Raw genomic sequence first — 18,771 nt, 5'->3', positions numbered from 1 at the left:
TGGTATGTTGCCGCCCAGGTGCCAGGGTCAGGGATGTCTCAGATCAGGTCCACAGTATTCTAAAGGAGGAGGCTGAGCAACTGGAAATGGTAGTGCATATCGGTAGGAAAAGGCATGAAGTTCTGAAGCGAGATCGTAGGGAGCCAGGTAGAAAGATGGAAAGCAGGTCCTCCAGGGTAGTCATCCCTACGTTGTTCCCTCATCTCTACGTTGTTCCTTCATCCCTACGTTGTTCCCTCATCTCTACGTTGTTCCCTCATCCCTACGTTGTTCCTTCATCCCTACGTTGTTCCTTCATCCCTACATTGTTCCTTCATCCCTATGTTGTTCCTTCATCCCTACGTTGTTCCTTCATCCCTACGTTGTTCCTTCATCCCTACGTTGTTCCCTCATCCCTACGTTGTTCCCTCATCTCTAAGTTGTTCCCTCATCCCTACGTTGTTCCTTCATCCCTACGTTGTTCCTTCATCCCTACGTTGTTCCCTCATCCCTACGTTGTTCCCTCATCCCTACGTTGTTCCCTCATCCCTACGTTGTTCCCTCATCCCTACGTTGTTCCTTCATCCCTACGTTGTTCCCTCATCCCTACGTTGTTCCTTCATCCCTACGTTGTTCCCTCATCCCTACGTTGTTCCTTCATCCCTACGTTGTTCCCTCATCCCTACGTTGTTCCATTCCCTACGTTGTTCCCTCATCCCTACGTTGTTCCCTCATCTCTACATTGTTCCCTGAGCCACACTCCAATGAGGGTAAGAATAGGATGATTTGGCAGATGAATGTGTGGCTGAGGAACAGCCTAATGTAACATTGTATGGAAGTATAATACTGATGCAGACATGTTTTACACACTTTATTAATGCAACAGAGTTAGTTTTTCAATGTTCGTTGTCAGCCAGGTCATACTGTCTGTGAACTCTGTCAGTTGCTGCCATACACTCCAGTATTTGTTTTTTTTTAGTTTTAAGTTCTCCTGCATGAAAGCCAACAGCTGTCCGTCGTTTTAAGTTTCTCTAGTCTAGCTACATAAACGCGCACTTTTACGGCGAGATTCAACACCAAACGTGCCGCTTGTTTTCGGTAGATGTGTCCTGCGCATGCGCAGGAGGAGGAGATTCGCCAAAATCTCCGTTTCAGTGTGGATAGAGATATTTTCAAAAATGCATAGTGTGGACGCCTATCGTTTTTACGTGAAACCGGCGTTTTCACATCCGGTCTAGTGTGAATGTGGCCTAATTTGACAGGCAGATGGGAACCAGAGTGATAGGGCTGAGGATGGAGCCACTGGTATGCAAATAGATGCATTGTGTAGTGAGACTGTGAGGAAGGACAGGCAGATGATGGGACAAAATTGCAGTCAGTGTGGTGTGTGACATGGTGATAAAATCAAAAAGGGTGATGAGTACCGGGCTGAAGGTGTTTTTCTGAATACACGCAATATATGAAAACGGTAGTTGATCTTGTAGCACAGTTAGAGATTGGCAGGTCTGACTTTGTGGGCATCACTGATATAGTGATACATAGATTGGGAGCTTAATAGCCAAGGATACCCATTGTATCGAAAGGTTAGGCAGAGGGATTGGGTGGCTCAGTTGGTAAAAAAATGAAATCAAATCCTTAGAGAGCAGTGACATGGGATCAGAAGATGTAGAGTCCTTGCTGGTAGAGTTATGAACTACAAGGGTAAAAAGACCCTAATGGGAGGTATAAGTATTCACAAACCTCCAAACAGTAACTAGGATGTGGGGTACAAATCACAATGGGTGATATCAAAGGCATGTAATTAGGGTAATATTATGACAGCCTTGGGGGATTCCAATATGCAGATAGATTGGGAACATCAGGTTGGTGCTGAGTCCCAAGAGAGGGAATTTGTAGAATGCCTATGAGATGATTTTTTTTTTAGAGCAGGTTGTAGTTGAGACCACTAGGGGAAAGGCTTGGGTGTTGTTATGAACCAGATTTGATTAGGGAGCTTAAGGTAAAGGAACCCTTAGGAGGCAGTGATCATATTACGATAGTGTTCATCCTGCAGTTTGAGAAGAAGTTATAGTTGAGTAAAGGGAATTACAGGGGCAGGAGATCGGAGCTGACCAGAGTTCATTGGTAGGGGATACTAGCTGGGATGACAGCAGTCTCTGGGGGCAACTCAGAAGGCCCAGGATAGATACTGTACTTCCCAAAGGTGAAGAAATTCAAAGTTAAAAGTAAACATACATATACCCATAGACAACCGTGAGATTCATTTCTTGTGAGCATACTCAATAAATCCATAGTAGAATATAATCATTGTAGAATCAATGACAGATCTTTAGAAAGTATTCTAAAGGATAGATGATGCAGCCATGGTTAACAAGGGAAGTCAAAGACAACACTAAACAAAAGAGAGCGCATATAATATAGCAAAAATTTGAATTTAGAGGATTGGGAAGCTTTTAAAAACCAACAGAAGGCAACTAAAAAGCCATAAGGAGAGAAAAGATGAAATATAAAGGGAAGCTAATATAAAAGAGGATACCAAAAGTTTTTTGAGATATATAAAGTGTTGGAACTTGGCCTAGTGGATAAGGCATTCGACTAGTAACCTGAAGGTCACTGGTTTGAGCCTCAGCTGAGGCAGCGTGTTTGTATCCTTGAGCAAGGCACTTAACAACACATTGCTCTGTGACATCACCAGTGCAAAGCTGGATGGGTCCTAGTGCCCTTCCCTTGGACAACATCGGTGGCGTGGAGAGGGGAAGGCTTGCAGCTTGGGCAACTGCCGGTCTCCCATACAACCCTGCTCAGGCCTGCACCCTGGAAAACCCCCCCAAGGCGCAAATCCATGGTCTCACAGACTAATGGATGCCTATTATTAAAGAGTAAAAGAGAGGCAAGAATGGATGTTGGACCACTGGGAAAAGACATTAGAGAGGTAGTAATGGGGGACAAAGAAATGGCAGATGAACTCAATAAGTATTTTGTGTCAATGTTCACTGTGCAGTATGTTCAAGAGTGTCAGGGGTCAGAAGTGAATCTAGTTGCTATCACTAAGGACAAAGTGTTCAGGAAACTGAAAGGTCTGAAGGTAAATAAATCACCTGGTGCATATGGACTACTCCCCAAGGTTCTGAAAGAGATTGTGGAGACATTAATAATGATCTTCCAAGAATCACTAGATTCTGGAATGGTTCCAGAGGAAGTTGCAATTATCACTCCACTCCTTAAGAATGGAGGGAAGAAGCAGAAATTATAGACCAGCTCGCCTGACCGCAGTGGTTGGTAAGATGTTGGAATCTATTATTGCGGTTGAGGTTTTGGGGTACATGAAGGCACATAATAAAACAGGCGAAGCCAGCATGGTTTCCTTAAGGGGAAACCTTGCATAACAAATCCGTTGAAATTCTTTGAGGAAATAATAGGCAGGACAGAAAAGGGAGAGTCAGTGGATTAATACACACACTGTGCTGGAGGAACTCAGCAGGCCTATGAGCTAGTGGATGTTTACTTGGATTTTCAGAAGGCCTTTGACAAGGTGCCACACATGAGACTGGTTAACAAGGTAAGAGCCCGTGGTATGACAGGGAAAGTACCAGTATAGATAGAAGATTGACAGACTGGCAGGAAGCAAAGAGTGGGAATAAAGGAGGCCTTTTCTGGTTGGGTGCTGGTGACCTGTGGTGCTCCACAGGGGTTGATGTTGGAGCCACTTCTTTTCGCATTAGATGACAATGATTTGGTTGACGGAATGGAAGGCTTTGTGGCCAAGTTTGCAGATGGTGCGACAGTAGTTGGAGGGGCAGGTAGTGCTGAGGAAGCAGGAACTCAGCATCAGACATATTGGGAGATGGAGCAACGAAGTGGCAGATGAAATAGAGTGCAGGGAAGTGTACGATCATGCACTTTGGTAGAAGAAATAACAGTGTAGACTATTTTTTAAATGGAGAAGATAATTCAAAAATTAGATGCCAAGGGACTTTGGATTTGAATCACTTGAGGGTTGAATCAGTGGTAAGGAACGCAAGTGCAATGTTGCCGTTCCTTTCAAGCGGACTAGGATGTAAGAGCAATGATGTGAAACTGCGGCTTTCCATGGCCGCAATTGGAGTCTTGTGAGCAGTTTTGGATTCCTTATTTAAAAAAGGATATACTGGCGTTGTAGAGGGTCTGGAGGGGGTTCACTAGAATGATTCCGTGAAGGTTAACATACGAAGAGTGTTTGATAGGTCTGCAACTGTACTTGATGAGGGTTAGAAGAATTAGGGAGGAATCTCATTGAAACCTGTCATATATTGAAAGGCCTAGTGTACGTGCAGAGAGAGTCTGGGACCAGAGGGCACAGCATCAGAATAGAGGGACATTCATTTAGGTCTGGGATGAAGAAGGTGATGAATCTGTGGAATTCGTTGCCACAGACGGCTGTGGAGGCCAAGTCATTGGGTGTATTTAAAGCAGAGGTTGAGAGGTTCTTTAGTAAGCTTGTCAAAGGTTGGGGGGGAAGGCAGGAGAATGGGGTTGAAAAGGATGATAAATCAGCCATGATGGATTGGCAGAGCAGGATCGATGGGCCTAAATTCTACTCCCGAGTCTTATGGGCAGACGTGGAGTGGGAGGTGGGTCAATGAGAGAGTGGGTGTGGGACAACAGGAGGGTGCATGTGGATTGTTGAGAGGGCGGGGATGGGATTGGGGAGTGGTGGGGTGTGAGTGGGGCTCTGAAAGGGAGGGGTCAGGTGGTGCGGTGGGGAGTGACGCAGTGCTAAACCTGCCCTTACACTTCCTCCCTCACCACCATTCAGGGCCCCAGACAGTCCTTCCAGGTGAGGCGACACTTCACCTGTGAGTCGGCTGGTGTGGTATACTGCGTCCGGTGCTCCTGGTGTGGCCTTTTATATATTGGTGAGACCCGACGTAGACTGGGAGACCGTTTCGCTGAACACCTACGCTTGGTCCGCCAGAGAAAGCAGGATCTCCCAGTGGCCACACATTTTAATTCCACGTTCCATTCCCACTCTGATATGTCTATCCATGGCCTCCTCTACTGTCAAGATGAAGTCACACTCAGGTTGCAGGAACACCTTATATTCCGTCTGGGTAGCCTCCAACCTGATGGCATGAACATTGTTTTCTTTAACTTCCATTAATGCCCCTCCTCCCCTTCTTACCCTATCCCTGATTTATTTATTCCTCCCACCCCTTTTTTTTCTCTCTCTCTACCCCTCTCATAATCACTCAGATGGAGACTGTTCTCCATCTCCCTCTGGTGCTCCCCTCCCCCATTCTTTCTCCCTAGGCCTCCCGTCCCATGATCCTTTCCCTTCTCCAGCTCTGTATCCCTTTTGCCAATCACCTTTCCAGCTCTTAGCTTCACCCCTCCCCCTCCGGTCTTCTCCTGTCGTTTTGGATTTCCCCCTCCACCTCCTACTTTCAAATCTCTTATTATCTTTCCTTTCAGTTAGTCCTGACGAAGGGTTTCGGCCCGAAACATCAACAGCGCTTCTCCCTATTGATGCTGCCTGTGCTGCTGTGTGACGAACTGTACTTTCTGTTTTGAACTCTGCCCTGCTAGGCCATTATGGGGCGGCTGAAAGTCAACCACGTTGGTGTTGGCTGTGAAGTTGTGGACGGGGCTTTCTTTCCCCAAAGAGTCTTTGAGAACAAGTTGATTTTTATTTACCATCTGCTAATGTTACTGAAATTCTCCAACAATACAGCATCCGATTGTTCAGACATCTTGTTGGGCTGGCACTAGGCTCATTCATTGGCCTGGAACATGAGCTAGGGGTTCACTGTGATTGAGGTTACAGCGAAGCATGAGATCTGGGCCAAGGCCTGCATGTGTGGCCAGAAGTGGGATTGAATCTCACTTCTGAAACACCAGGAACTGGGAGGGAGGGATGGAAATAGTGTAGCTTTGAATCCAGAGGCAGAGTCCACTGTGAAGAATTTGACAGAAGGCCATATATTCCCTCCCTTTTAAGTCAGTGAGTTCACTGACAAAATTATTATACTACTGTGTAGGAAGTGCGATGAAGTAAGCCGGTGGTGTAGAAACTGTTTTACCAGCACCACCACATCTTGCTCAGCAAGCTCAAAATAAAATCTTCCTCATAAAAGGAGTGCAGGTAAATCCAGACAATAGAAGATTTGGTTTCCATTTAAACACGGGGGACCATACGGGAATGTTATTTTGCCGCGGTAATTTTTCCAGATTCTGCTGTCCAATCAATTGTTGGTTGTTGTTCTTTTAGAGTTAAACACCAAGTGGAGTACCTGGGTTTAAAGGAGAACATCCGAGTGCGCCGGGCTGGCTACGCATATAGACGAGTTTTTAAGAAGTTCTTACACAGGTGGGAGCTTTTATGACTGAATTAATCTCACTTTCAGGTCCTTACTTTCCATCACTCCTTTTCTTCTCTCTCATTCACCAGCTCCTCTTTTACATAAAATTTACTTACAGTAAGAAAGTTTGTTTTTGCCAAGACTTGTATTATTACTACTGACTTCTGCAGGTATAAAGAAGTTTTACTGATATCCTTGTTGACATTTCTCATTGTAGGACATTGTGTTTGATCTGCATTTAGTCTTTTGAAAGAAAAATGGCACTGTCTTGAATTGGACTCAAATTGTCCAATATGTACAAATGTACACCCCCCCCCTCCCCTTTCCTTCACCATTCCCCATCCCCTTTTCCCTCTCTCACCTCATCTCTTTGCCTGCCCATCACCTCCCTCTGGTGCTCCTCCCCCCTTTTCTTTCTTCCATGGCCATCTGTCCTCTCCGATAAGATTCCCCCTTCTCCAGCCCTGTATCTCTTTCACCAATCATCTTCTCAGCTCTTTACCTTCTCAGCTCTTTACTTCATCCCTCCCTCTCCCAGTTTCACCTATCACCTTGTGTTTCTCTCTCCCCCTCCCCTCCTTTTAAATCTACTGCTCATCTTTTTCTCTCTAGTTGTATCAAAGGGTCCCAGACGAAATATCGACTGTATTTTTTCCATGGATGCTGCCTGGACTGTTGAGTTCCTTCAGCATTTTGTGTGTGTGTTACATGTTCTTCTGGCACTTTACATTTGGGTCAAAGTTCAAAGTACACGTATGTCAGCATATACAACCCTGTGATTTATCTTACTGTAGGCATTCTTGGCCAAATCTATAGTATAGTAACTATAACAGGATCATGAAAGATCAACCAGAGTGCAGAAAACAACAAACTATTCAAATGCAAATATAAATAAATAGCAATAAATAACAAGAAAATGAGAAACAAGATAACAAGTCCTTAAAAGTGAGATCACTGGTTGTGGGGACATCTCAATGGATGGGCAAGTGAGTGTAGTTACCCCCTTTGTTCAAGAGCCTGATAGTTGTGAGGTAGTAACTGTTCTTGAACCGGGTCATTATGCTTCAAGTAAATTTCTTTAAACGAAAATCTAAGTTTGGATCTGGAAACAATGGATGAGCCTCTTTGGGAGTGATGGAGAAAGTCTCCAAGCCGCTTGTTTTTAAAAATAGCTGTCTGCTTTGCAAGAAGACCTGATCTCTATTAACAGAGGGACACAAAGCGGTATCCCTGACATTGCAGCGTTCATGTAATACTGAATGAAAGCCAAGGTTGTCTGTATTCATTCCAGTTAAGAGAATACTCTACACTACTAGTATTTGGATGCTAAGAGTGGAGTCTCCTCTCACTTATGTTTCCGACTATGTGTAGAGCCAGGGGGTATGACCATGTATTTATATTAATCCCATATTCATGCTCTGTTTTGGATAGACCAAAATCATGCACCTAACTTTTCATGCTGCTTTAGAACCAGAGTTTCTTGACTTCAAATGAGATTAATTTGCTTTTAATTTTAAGAATCAGTTTACTCATATTAAAACACTGACCGTATACTGTATATTTAGTATTTTGTTTTGCACGTTAATGGGATAACTGTTAATTGCTCCCAACCATGCAGTCTGTTATAGAAATCTCAGCTGTAAATTCAATATCCTGCTATTTTACAGAAAGTTTTCATTTTGCACATGTTGTTTGTTTAATTGGGATGGCAGCCAGCCACCATAAAGTTGTATTTCCTTATCCGGATCAAATCTTTAAAATATACTGGGTGCCTTAAAACAGAGATTATAGGTACAGCCTTGTTTATAAAGGCTGTCCATTAAACATATTACCTAGACATGAGGTTGTGTTTCTTGAAATATCCCTCAAAATATCATTCTCAGAATCAGAATCAAGTTTAGTATGAAAAGTAACTAAAGAGAAGACTTTTGCCACTACCTCTGCTTTTCGTTTTGGTTCTTGTTTTTTTAAAGGCTGATAATTTTAAGGGGGTAATATCATCTCTAAAAATACTCTTTCTGACTTGAAGGGTCTGTTTGAACAGCAGAGGATGATAAAGTTGATGCTCTGTAAATTGTATGCTAAAATCCAGTTTAAGCCCCAGTCAGTGTATTTCTGAGCCATCTAGTTTATTGGAAAAATTAATTAATTGTTTTAACTGATCATTGACTTTGGCCTTCAAGTCATGTCTGGACAGACTGGGAGTGTAGTACCATTCTCCATTTTACTTAGATATCACAGCACAGAGGAAATGCTAGTCAATCACTTCACCTTTTTCAACTATAACTGAAGTACAGATAGTGGATTCTGAAGGTACAAACTGTTGTTAACCAGGCTCTGGGTTTCAGAGTAAATCCACAATATGAATGGAATATTTGATTTATTTGGATAAGCTGATAACTTGAATATTTGAACATTATAATATTATTAATATTTAAATATTCAAGGCTAATAATGAATGGGTTTTATTCTTCTGGGTAAGCTTATTAGAATAATTCCAATAGGTGTCAGGGGTAAATTTTTTACTCAGAGAGTGGTGAGTGTGTGGAATGGGCTGCCGGCAGTGGTGATGGAGGCGGATACGATAGGGTCTTTTAAGAAACTCCTGGATAGATACATGGAGCTTAGAAAAATAGAGCACTACGGGTAACCCTAGGTAGTTGTAAGATAAGGACATGTTCGGCACAGCTTTTTGGGCTGAAGGGCCTGTATCGTGCTGTAGGTTTTCCATGTTTCTAATGATGAAATCAAAGTGGTAGTGCTGTGTGGATGTGGGTAGGAACTCTTTATGGTAATATATTCACCCCATGACCAAAATGGTAAAGACTTGAATGTGGATTAAATCTGAAGCAGAGGCAATATCTAAACAGTTGCATGTTAAGAAGCTGTAGACCGTAAGATATTGGAGCAGAATTAGGCCATTGGTCCATCGAGTCTGCTCCTGTAGAGGATGGAGGAGCAATGCTGGAGTTCTGTAAGTTTGGCTTTTGGAGTGAATGCTGGTTGTGGAATGTCTATTTCTGTCCTAACAGAAGAGTTTGAGCTGATGTTTGGCCATGGCGTGAAGGGCTTGGGAGGTTGAAGAATGATGAGACTCAAAAGAAATGAGGAATTCAATGCAATGATTTAGCAGAAAGGAGAAAGGAAGGGATGGTTGTTGTGAGCGTGTTTGTGGAACTGTGGGTGTAGAGACCTGCTTGACCAATTAAGACAATTTACGATTGGAATCTTGACATGCACCTATAACTAGGATATTTATAAAGTGAGGTTTACTTTGGCTCTCAGGTTCCAGTATGAATCACTTAAATTGCACAAAATTACTGCTGTCATTTTGCTTAGAACATAATGATTTAGTGTTAAAATTACCTCTGGCCATGATAAAAATTGGCAAATAGAAGTTATTGTAACATTGCAACATGTGAGGGCTCTCAGGGGTTAATGAATATTTGCAGTTTTATATTCGTCGGTCTGCAAGGATCAGTCGGGTACTTTGAAAAGAAAAAACGTTCCATGTTGACCACAAAAGAAAAGCTTATAGATTTGATTTTTTTTCATACCATTTATTGATAGGTTGTTCATGTTTAAAAGTAAATTTCTTAACTGCTTATCTTAGCTTGAGTGTAAACTATTAGGCTGGGGAACTGTATATAGGCAAAGTTGCTTATGCGCCTTATCGCTGCAGGTACGCCATCCTGACCAAAGAGACGTGGCCTTCTTGGAGAGGAGAGGAGAAGCAAGGAGTGGTCTTTCTCCTTCGATCTGTCAACATGGACTCTGATCAGTACCAGATGGGCAAAAGCAAAGTCTTCATTAAAGCTCCGGAGTCTGTACGTGAACCTGTTTCACTTTACCCGTTTATTGTCTCTGCTCAGTGATAGGATTGGAGCGCAGAAGGAATTCACTTGAAAGGTCTGCTTCGCCCATTTTATAATTGTGGGTTTTGTGGGCTGGAAGTCAATAAACCTTCCAAAATTGACTTTTTTTACTCCCCCGTCAAACAAGTGTGTTTTCCTAAGAATTATTCCGTCTGACTGAACATGCTTTGATATTGCAAGTCCCCTGTCACCGGTAAATCTAGTAAATAAGATTATTTCTTCCTCATCACCTGCTCACTCTTAAATGGATTGAGTTGGTATGTCAGAATACTGGAACAGAACGAGATCTGGACGTTATGGGCACTTCTCTGAAAAGAAAGCATTAAATTGGCTGAGGTTCATTCACAGAAACTCTTTTAAAAAGCTTCTTTTCATTTTCTGTTTCGGGGAAAGATGGAGCCTTGATGGACTGACCATCTGGTTTGTTGAGAATGTGGGTGGACTTCATCCTTAGGAGTAACTGAGCTGGCCAAGTTAGCATTCTTCAGCTTCCAACTTTGTCTAAAGTTTTATTTGGCTCTGGTCTCCAAACCAAAATTGTTGCAATGGCCAATGGCAGGACATCTCACTGCCTCGACCAAGCTGCGATTTTGGACTCTCGTGCCCTGGGAAACATCCTGTGGTGTCGATGCTGCATGAAGCTCTAAACTCCAGATACTCAATGTCCTCATAGGTGTGATTGAAAGGTTGTGGAGCTTGTTAATCTCAGCTATTGTCAGGAAGGTCTCTGAATAATTAACTAAAATAGGAAGTGGTGGAAATCTTCAGCAGGTGAAGCAGCAGCTGTGGAAACAGAAGAGGTTTGTGTGCAGTTGGCAGTAAGCTCGTTCCCCTCTCTGTCTCTGTGCCTTCAGCAGCATCTGTTAGCTGTTGGTCTATTCCATTAACCCTTTGGTCCATTCCATTAACCCTGATGGAAAGGTAATCGGAAATGAAGTCTCCGTTTCAATTGATGTTAATAGTTTAAATGAATTGACATAAATGAATGCCCCAAAATCAATTCATCATTTTAAAATATTGTTTAAATTACTACAAATAAGTTTCATCAATTTCTATCTCTGCGATCATCAGGGATATTTAAGGATTGTGGAAGGGCCTTTGGCAGCACATGCTGTCAGGAGATCGTCAGGGCAAAGTTGCCTGAGAACAGGGAGCCACTCTCGGACACTCCTCTCTGCAGGCTGCCCTGACAGCCAGGCCTCTGTGATAAGCTGAGCTGCGCAAGCTGTGTAACGACAACAGGCAGGGACTGTAGGCTGAAACGACAGTCACCCAGCTTTAATGGCCTTTAGCCCCATTCTGATGTAACATGATGGATCTGAAACACTAGTTTCTTTTCTCTCTCTCTGCAGATGCTGAAAATTTCCATCATTTTCTGTCTTGTTTCTAGATTCCAGTATCTGTTGCAGTGTGCTCTTGGTTCAGAAAACTGAACGTTTCTAGGTAGCCCAATCATATTTGGAGATACTTCTTGCTTCTGTGTTTATTTATTATCAATATTTATATAAATATATAATAACACAATTAAACTAACACCAGGATAAATTTACTCTGTCTAGAGCAGGGGTTCCCAATGTGGGGACCTTGGACTCTTTGGTTGATGGTAGGATCCATGGCATAAAAGGGTTGGGAACCCCTGGTCTACCCCTCATAGTAACCACGTAAAGCTCTAGAAAGTTTGGTACATCCTCAGACCCTGCTAGCCAAACGATAATCATGCAGAGGGATTTATCTCTTTGATGACATCATTGCTGATGTGTACAGATGATGGGGAAGTGCTTTTGCCAGGCTGCAGGGGACTTGAATTCAACTTTGCTCATTAGCACTGACGCACATGGTTTAGTTTGAGACCAACAGATAAATCCGATCTGACCTTGACCCGCGATCTTTCCCGCACCATCCTCAGTGATATGAAAGGCAAGTTGGTGAAGAGTTCATGAGTTATCCTATTCCTGCTTACTGTCCCACTGAAGTTGTGTCCCACATTTGCGGAGTTGAAAGTTAGCTGGTATAGGTCGGTATAACATATCCATAAGAAAATGGATGAACAATCAGGTTAAACTAATAATGCAAATGATGCAGTCCTGTTGGTAAGGAATTTACGTTACTTTTACTTCAAGATTCCCTTGGGAAGAAAAATTTCCTGAGTCCAATATTACTTGTGATTTCTGAACTTTCAACCTGTTGATCTGTGTTCCCAAGGTAGCTTATTTGCAGTTAGCTCAATGTTAATGTATCACTCTCCAATTAGTCACAAGGGATGTCTTACAATTTCCTTTTTATTTCAAAGGAGTGTTCAGATCAGACAGTATGTTTAGTCTCTTTGAAACAGCATTTGCAAGCTGACAGAGGAAATGCCAGCAGGGTCTGTTTATACATCAGCACTGAAAGCTCAAGGCAAACTTTGTGGCAAAGTGAAGTTGGGCAGTAAATCAAGACTGTCTTGGCCGATTACTGTAAAACTGTCCTCTTGGCATGTAATCTGACACTAAACCCACACTGTTAGCTGTCAGGAGGCTCCCTTCTGTATCCTGCTGCTTTCCCATAAAATAGAAGTTTTGTTTGAAACTGTTAATCTGCACATCAAAGAGCAAATCAGACCTTCAACTATTTGCCTGCTTTTGTCTTGAGCTTTTGGTTTTAAAAGCAGTGCCCTCACCTCCAGTGTGACTGCCCATGACAGCGGAAGACTGAATCAGGTTAGTTAGGAAGATTCCCGTGTTGAACTCCCCTGTGCTGATTTGAGCCAGGATGACAGAAGGTGGTAAGTTTTTCAGTTGTCTGAGCTCAGGGAGACAATAGACAATAGGTGCAGAAGTAGACCATTCGGCCCCTCGAGTCTGCACCGCCATTCTGAGATCATGGCTGATCATTCACTATCAATACCCAGTCCCTGCCTTGTCCCCATATCCCTTGATTCCCCTATCCATCAGATATCTATCCAGCTCCTTCTTGAAAGCATCCAGAGAATTGGCCTCCACCGTCTTCCGAGGCAGTGCATTCCACACCTCCACAACTCTCTGGGAGAAGAAGCTCTTCCTCAACTCTGTTTTAAATAACTGACCTCTTATTCTCAATCCATGCCCTCTGGTACTGGACTCTCCCAACATCTGGAACATATTACCTGCCTCAATCCTATCAAATCCTTTAATTATCTTAAACGTTTCAATCAGATCCCCTCTCAATCTCCTCAATTCCAACGTGTACAAGCCCAATCTCTCCAATCTCTCTGCGTAAGACAGCCCTGCCATCCCAGGAATCATCCTAGTGAATCTACGCTGCACTTCCTCAATTGCCAGAATGTCCTTCCTTAAACCTGGAGACCAAAACTGTACACAATATTCCAGGCGTGGTCTCACCAGGGCCCTGTACAAATGCAAAAGAACATCCTTGCTCTTGTATTCAATTCCCCTTGTAACAAAGGCCAACATTCCATTTGCCCTCTTCACTGCCTGTTGCACTTGCTCATTCACCTTCATTGACTGGTGAACTAGGACTCCTAGGTCTCTTTGCATTTCTCCCTTACCTAACTCGACACCGTTCAGACAATACTCTGCCCTCTTGTTCCTGCTTCCAAAGTGGATAACTTCACATTTATTCACATTGAATGACATCTGCCAAGTATCTGCCCACTCACTCAGCCTATCCAAGTCTCCCTGTATTCTCCTAACGTCCTCTTCGCATGTCACACTGTCATCCAGTTTAGTATCGTCAGCAAACTTGCTGATATAGTTTTCAATGCCCTCATCTAAATCATTGACATAAATCGTAAAGAGCTGTGGTCCCAATACAGAGCCCTGTGGTACCCCACTAGTCACCTCCAGCCAGTCTGAGAAACACCCATTCACTGCTACCCTTTGCTTTCTATCTGCCAACCAGTTTTCTATCCATGTTGAAACCCTGCCCCCAATGCCATGAGCTCTGATTTTACTCACCAATCTCCTATGTGGCACCTTATCGAATGCCTTCTGAAAATCTAGGTACACAACATCTATTGGCTTACCCTCGTCTAACATCCTTGTTACACCCTCAAAAAACTCCAACAGATTAGTCAAGCATGATTTGCCCTTGGTAAATCCATGCTGGCTCGGCCTAATCCTATTTCTGCCATCTAGATGTGCCACTATTTCGTCCTTAATAATGGACTCAAGCATCTTCCCCACGACTGACGTTAGGCTAACAGGGCGATAGTTCTCCGTTTTCTCCTTCCCTCCCTTCTTGAAAAGTGGGACAACATTAGCCACTCTCCAATCTTCAGGAACTGATCCTGAATCTAAGGAACATTGGAAAATGATTACCAATGCATCCGCAATTTCCTGAGCCACCTCTTTTAGAACCCTCGGATGCAGACCATCCGGACCCGGGGATTTATTAGCCTTCAGTCCTACCAGTCTACTCATCACAGTTTCTTTCCTAATGTCAATCTGTCTCAATTCCTCTGATATCTTATGACCCTGGCCCATCCATACATCTGGGAGATTGCTTATGTCCTCCCTGGTGAAGACAGATCTAAAGTATGCATTAAATTCTGTTGCCATTTCCCTGTTTCCCATAACAATTTCTCCCAATTCATTCTTCAAGGGGCCAACATTGTTCTTAACTATCTTCTTTCTCTTCACATAGCTAAAAAAGCTTTTGCTATCCCCTTTTATATTCCTGGCTAGACTGAGCTCATACCTGATTTTTTCTCTCCGTATTGCTTTTTTAGTTAAGATCTGCTGTTCCTTAAAACTTTCCCAATCATCTGTATTCCCACTCATCTTAGCCCTGTCATAATTCTTTTTCTTTAATGCTATACAATCTCTGACTTCCTTTGTCAACCACTGTGGCCCCTTCCCCCTCTTTGAATCCTTCCTTCTCATTGGAATGAACTGCATTTGCATCTTTTGTATTATGCCCAAGAATATCTGCCACTGCTGATCCACTGTCTTTCCTGCCAGGGCATCCGCCCATTTAACTTTGGCCAGCTCTTCCCTCATGGCTCCGTAGTCTCCTTTATTTAATTGCAACACTGACTGGAGGAGAGAATTCTATCGTTATCATTCCTGACTGTTAGCATGGATGAGGAATACATGGGCTCAGTTAATCAGAATCAGGTGTATTACTGTTATTCTTTATTTTATTGACATACAGTGCAGATTAGGCCCTTCTGGCCCTCCTAGGCCACGATGCCCAGCAGTACCCAGTTTAATCCTCGTGTAAATATAGGACGATTTACAATGGCCAATTAATTTACCAACCAGTACGTCTTTGGACCGTGGGAGGAAACCGGAGCACCCGGAGGAAACCCACGCGGTCACGGGGAGAACGTACAAACTCCTTTCAGGCGGCGGCGGGAATTGAACCTGCGTCACCTGTACTGTAAAGCATTATGCTAGCCACTACATTACTGTGTTGCCCCTGGCATATCACTGAGATATGAGGTTTGTTTTGTGGCAGCAGTACAATGCAATACCTAGTAAAAATTGCTAAGTTAAAATGGAAAAATAAATAGCGCAAGAAGAGAGCAGAATAGTGAGATCGTGTTCATAGGTTCATGGACCATTCAGAAATCTGCTGGCAGAGGGAAAGAAGCCCAAAACATTGTCTTTAGTCTCCTGTATGGTCGTGATAAAAAGAGAGCATGTCCTAGATGGTGAGAATCCTTGCTGGATGGATCCGTAATGGATGCAGACTTGTTGAGGCCTTTTGAAGGTGGAGGGGCCAGTTCTAAGTTTACGTCCCTCAGCAGCTTTTTCCCAATTTTGTGCTTTGGCATCTCTCTGCCACACAGTGACATGACCAGATAGAAGCCCCTGCACATTACGTCTGTGGAAATTTGCTTGAGTCTTTGGAGGCATACCAAATTTTCACAAACTCCTGATGGAATACAGCTGCGACGTGCCATCTTTGTGATGACATCATTATGGTGGGACCAGGATAGATCCATCAAGATGTTGACACCCAGGAACTTGAAGCTGCTCACCCTTTCCACTGCTGATCCCTCAGTGAGAACTGGAGTGTGTTCCCTCAACTTCCCCCTCCTGAAGTCCAGAATCAATTCATGGTCTTACTGATGTCGAGTGCATTGTTGCACCGTTAAACCAGCCGATCTGTCTCACTCCTGTATGCCTCTTTATCACCATTGCGATTCTGCCAGCAACAAGTCTGTCATTAGTGAATATACAGCTGGGGTGTGAGCTCAGCCTAGCCATGCAGTAACGCGTGTAGAGAGGGTAAAGCAGTGGGCTTGAGGTGCAGGTGTGGTGCTTGTCAGTGAGGAGGAGATGCAATTTCTGATCTGCTTTGCAGTACTCTCCCATAGTCAGAACCAGCCTTAGACTCTTGCTGACAAAATGAAAATGGTTTTTCAAACTGGATGGTGGAAGATAATCAGAGTCCATGGCCTCAAGAGGATGGAGGAGAACATGCTTATGAAAGTGTGCTCCTAGGCAATGCCTTAAATGGTCAGACAACTGATACTAATGAGAAGGTTGAACAGACTATCCCTTTTGTTATTTCCCCCAGAAGCCCAGGTGAAATCTTCCTTTCAAACTTCAAAACTTCACCTCAACAGTTGTTCTAAATGCCTGGACCTTGAAGCAAGGAATGGTGTCACTTTGCCCCAGGTCTCAGTTCCATTCAGAGCCGCAGAGATGTGTTTAGACTAGAATGAGCTGGAGGGAAGGCTCTGGGATATCATCATCCTTTTCGTTCATCCTAGGGTCAGTTCTTCCTCACCTGACCTCAGTCTGGGTGGATAGTTCAAAATAAATTTATTATCAAAGCACTAACATCTACAATCCCGAGATTAATTTTCTTGTGTGAATTCACCATAAATACAAGAAACATCCTAGAGTCAGTGAAAAACCATACACGACAAAATGGGCAAACATCCAAGGTGCAAAAGACTAAAAAGTGTGCAAATAACAAAAGAAAAAAAAACAAAATAATAACAAATGAATAAGCAACAAATTTTGAGAACGTGAGATGAACTGACCCTGCAGCTGTGGGCACTTGCTTCAGTGCCAAACCTGGCGCCGCGGCTGCAGGCTCCTGGGCCGGTTGTGTAGCTGTGGCCTGTAGCCACTGGGCTCCTGGGCCGGTTGTGTAGCTGTGGCCTGTAACCACTGGACTCCTGGGCCGGTTGTGTAGCTGTGGCCTGTAGCCACTGGGCTCCTGGGCCGGTTGTGTAGCTGTGGACTGTAACCACTGGGCTCCTGGGCCGGTTGTGTAGCTGTGGCCTGTAACCACTGGGCTCCTGGGCCGGTTGTGTAGCTGTGGACTGTAACCACTGGGCTCCTGGGCCGGTTGTGTAGCTGTGGCCTGTAACCACTGGGCTCCTGGGCCGGTTGTGTAGTTGTGGCCTATAGCCACTGGGCTCCTGGGCCGGTTGTGTAGCTGTGGACTGTAACCACTGGGCTCCTGGGCCGGTTGTGTAGCTGTGGCCTGTAGCCACTGGGCTCCTGGGCCGGTTGTGTAGCTGTGGCCTGCAGCCACTGGGCTCCTGGGCGGGTTGTGTAGCTGTGGACTGTAACCACTGGGCTCCTGGGCCGGTTGTGTAGCTGTGGCCTGCAGCCACTGGGCTCCTGGGCCGGTTGTGTAGCTGTGGCCTGTAGCCACTGGGCTCCTGGGCCGGTTGTGTAGCTGTGGCCTGTAACCACTGGGCTCCTGGGCCGGTTGTGTAGTTGTGGCCTATAGCCACTGGGCTCCTGGGCCGGTTGTGTAGCTGTGGACTGTAACCACTGGGCTCCTGGGCCGGTTGTGTAGTTGTGGCCTATAGCCACTGGGCTCCTGGGCCGGTTGTGTAGCTGTGGACTGTAACCACTGGGCTCCTGGGCCGGTTGCAGGATTCAACCTGCAAATTAACCTTTAATGAATCCTGCACAAAGACTACCAGGTCCCTCTGCACCTTTTTCTCCCCATTTTGAAAATAGTCCATGGTTTTATTCCTTCTATCATACACTTCCCAACACTGTATTCCATCTGCCATTTCTTTGCCCATTCTCCTGGTCTGTCTTAAGTCCTAATGCAGCCTCTCTGCTTCCTCAACACTACCTGCCCCTCCTCCTATCTTCATATCATCTGCAAACTTGGCCACAACACCTCAATTTCATCATCTAAGTTGTTGACATACAATGTAAAAAGAATTGGTCCCAACACCAACCCCTGCGGAACACCACTAGTCACAGGCAGCTATTTCAAGAAGGATCTTGTTATTCCCACTGTTTTCCTCCGGCCGATCAGCCAGTGCTCTATCCATGCGAGTATCTTCCTGTATTTTGTTCAGCAGCCTCATGTGTGGGACCTTGTCAAAGATCTTCTGAAAATCAAGTTCACAACATCCACCAATACTCATTTGTCTATCTTGCTTGTTATTTCCACAAAGAATTCCAACAGATTTGTCAGGGAAGATTTTCCCCTTAATCAAACCATGCTGGCTATGGCCTATTTTATCACGTGCGTCCAGCTATCCAAAACCACATCCCTAACAATCGACTCCAACATCTTCCCAACCATTTACATCATGCTTACTAGTCTATAGTTTCCTTTCTTCTGCCTCCCTCCCTTCTTGAAGAGTTTGCAGTTTTCCAGTCCTC

At 44.2% G+C, this 18,771-nt stretch overlaps 1 protein-coding gene across 4 annotated transcripts in view; it reads left to right on the top strand.

Annotated features, from left to right (window-relative positions):
* The window catches only part of myo1ea (myosin IEa), a 376,197-nt gene that overhangs the window by 303,026 nt on the left and 54,400 nt on the right, over positions 1–18,771 (top strand). For all 4 annotated transcript variants that reach the window (XM_059952573.1, XM_059952572.1, XM_059952575.1 and 1 more), the window contains 2 exons: positions 6,227–6,325; positions 10,000–10,144. In XM_059952573.1, the coding sequence (XP_059808556.1) occupies positions 6,227–6,325; positions 10,000–10,144 (244 nt within the window). The remainder of the gene's footprint in view (positions 1–6,226; positions 6,326–9,999; positions 10,145–18,771) is intronic.

Source organism: Hypanus sabinus, chromosome 28, assembly GCF_030144855.1.
Source record: "Hypanus sabinus isolate sHypSab1 chromosome 28, sHypSab1.hap1, whole genome shotgun sequence".
NCBI classification, from domain to species: Eukaryota; Metazoa; Chordata; class Chondrichthyes; order Myliobatiformes; family Dasyatidae; genus Hypanus; species Hypanus sabinus.
This window is presented reverse-complemented; position numbering and strand designations above follow the sequence as displayed.